Source organism: Oreochromis aureus, linkage group 23 (assembly GCF_013358895.1).
Source record: "Oreochromis aureus strain Israel breed Guangdong linkage group 23, ZZ_aureus, whole genome shotgun sequence".
NCBI lineage: Eukaryota > Metazoa > Chordata > Actinopteri > Cichliformes > Cichlidae > Oreochromis > Oreochromis aureus.
The window spans coordinates 18,527,848-18,530,196 of NC_052963.1; the positions used below are offsets into that span (position 1 = coordinate 18,527,848).

At 39.6% G+C, this 2,349-nt stretch overlaps 1 protein-coding gene across 5 annotated transcripts in view; it reads left to right on the plus strand.

Moving 5' to 3' along the window:
• The window catches only part of LOC116316414 (plakophilin-4-like), a 49,291-nt gene extending 47,017 nt beyond the window's left edge, over window positions 1–2,274 (plus strand). For 4 of the 5 annotated variants that reach the window (XM_031734976.2, XM_039607478.1, XM_039607479.1 and 1 more), the window contains one exon: window positions 214–2,274. In XM_031734976.2, the coding sequence (XP_031590836.2) occupies window positions 214–471 (258 nt within the window). In that variant the 3' untranslated portion in view covers window positions 472–2,274. Of the gene's footprint in view, window positions 1–187 lie in introns of all 5 variants that reach the window. The other variant, XM_039607476.1, reaches the window with a different exon arrangement.
• The last annotated feature ends 75 nt before the right edge of the window (window positions 2,275–2,349 follow it).

Below are 2,349 nucleotides of genomic sequence, written 5' to 3' on the forward strand. Positions count from 1 at the left end.
TAGCACATTTCATTATTCATTTCATTCACAAACTCACTGTGCTTAACACGGACGATAAACATAAAGCATATGTAGGTTTATAATAAAAACAGTAAAATAAAACTTGAGATCTTTTGGTTCTGTCTGAATCGACAGATTCTCAGAGGGGAGGTAACGATGTTTTCTCACTTTGGTTGTTTTTATATAGACTGACTGATTACATTCTTTTCCAAGCACCCAGAGCCATTCTACGACGAACCCGACAGGAAGAACTTCAACAGCTACAGAATGTACCTGTCGTCCCCACAAGGCTACGGCGAGGAGCACTTTGAGGACGAACCAGCCCACCTCACCCCGTCGTCACCCGACGGCTACGCCACCCAGTCGCTCCGATTCAAAGCCAACACCAACTATGTGGACTTCTACTCCACCACACGGAGGCCTTCAAATAGGGCGAACAAGTTCACCGGCTCCCCCGACTCGTGGGTGTAGAAAGAAAATGGACACCATGGACATCAAGTCTTCACCGCGTTGGCTGTCCGTTCCTGTGGGTGTATGTGTGCGGGGAGTGCATTGTGTGGCTGCGTGAAAGGTTGCGGATGCATGTGTGTGTGTGTGTGTGTGTGTGTGTGTACTGAAACTGTGCTGAATGACCAGGGCTTGGTTTGCCACGTGCAGTCAAACTGCACGATAATAATAACAAACTATCCCTTTATTTTTGACTCCGAAGCTAAAAGCAAACCAAACAAACACAAAAAAGTCATAAAGTTTTATCAGAGGTTTATTGGATAACATAAAGAAGCAGTGCAGTATGAAATTGTTTGCTAGTTTTATGAGCTTCAGGCTGCAAAACTAGAATATTCTGAAATATTTCCACCATGTTGTTTGGCCGTTGCATACAATTTATAATTCCCACACACTTGTAAAGGTGTTGGTTAGAGGCACAAACAGTCTAAAAGATGGACGTAGCCACCGTTACCTTACCCACCCCCCTCAGTGAAGTCCCTTCGAGCTGATGGTCTTCCGGCTAAATGTGACAAATGAGGAGTGGATCTACCACACCCACTCCCATACCACAATTTGCAAAATAAACACTATGCTGTACTCAGTAACACTTGAAACTAGCGACTGAGACCATGAACTCATTGGGAAAATGTTTACTAAGGTTGCATAGACTTCTACAATCTACAGTAAGAGCCAGAAATCCTTAGAGAAGAGTTTGTATGCTTTAAATCCCGGAAAGATTAAATCAGATTAAACTGGGAACTCCCCAGTTATCCAGGACTATCTCATAGCACCACTATCAAACTGGAAGTCCACAGAGTGGCAGTTCTTGTGTATATTTAAGACAATTCTCTGATATAGCTATGACCTTACTGAGACTCGGCGTGTTAACCACGATGTTAAATTCTGGAAATCATCGCCAAGAGTGAACAACCATCAAGGATCAAAAGTAAGTCTTGTTGCTTTGATTATACTAAATTGGATTGTTTCTAAGGAAGATTTTGCGTTTTAATTGATAGGTTTTTGTAAACAATGATCAGGATGTGAAACAAATTGTCTTGGGCTTTGCCATTTCTGCCAGAAGCTAAGTCAACAGACTAGCTAATGGGTTCCCAAGGCTTAGTCAAAAGGTGCTTTTTAAACAAAAAAAGAAAAAAACCTAGCCCTAACATTGTTGTTTACTCGAGTGTTTGTTCACGTCAACTGATTTCATTTTTCTCTGCAGTAAAAGTGTGCAGTGTGTTGGCTTTATAACATAAATATCGTCCGCCAGCATCATCTTGAATGCAAGAGAAAAAGAAACTTGCTGAAGCTGAGGATCACACCCGGGACAAATTCTATTTACCAGTTAAATAAAACCACTACTCCAAACAACATAAAAGCTGCTCTAAATATTATTTGACCTGGGTTTGGAGATGAACATCCTCACTCTCATGAACCTTTAAAGACTCAGAGAACCGGGGTTAAACCTGTAACCCTCTGCTTTTCTGTAATGTTGGCCAAAAGTGCAGTATATCATAAAGTATGTGAAATATGTGGAAAAACAAAAGTGAAAATCTATTTGTACAGATAAAAATGGTTTAACTGTCCTGTTACATTGTTGTATTCAATATGTAGAACTTTCTTATGTGATTGTGAGGAAGATTTTTGTATTATTTATCGATTATTTTTATTAATTTAATTGTGACCTGACCAAAATACCCAATCTGTCTGTTCTGTCTAAAACTGATAATGATGATGTGTTACAGAGGGAAATAATATGTATAGGGATTAAAGATTATATCACGATGAGACACCTGGAAGTTTCCGTTTTCTTCTAATTTTAAAATGCACACAAAAAAGCAAGTTAAATAGATATATCTTTAT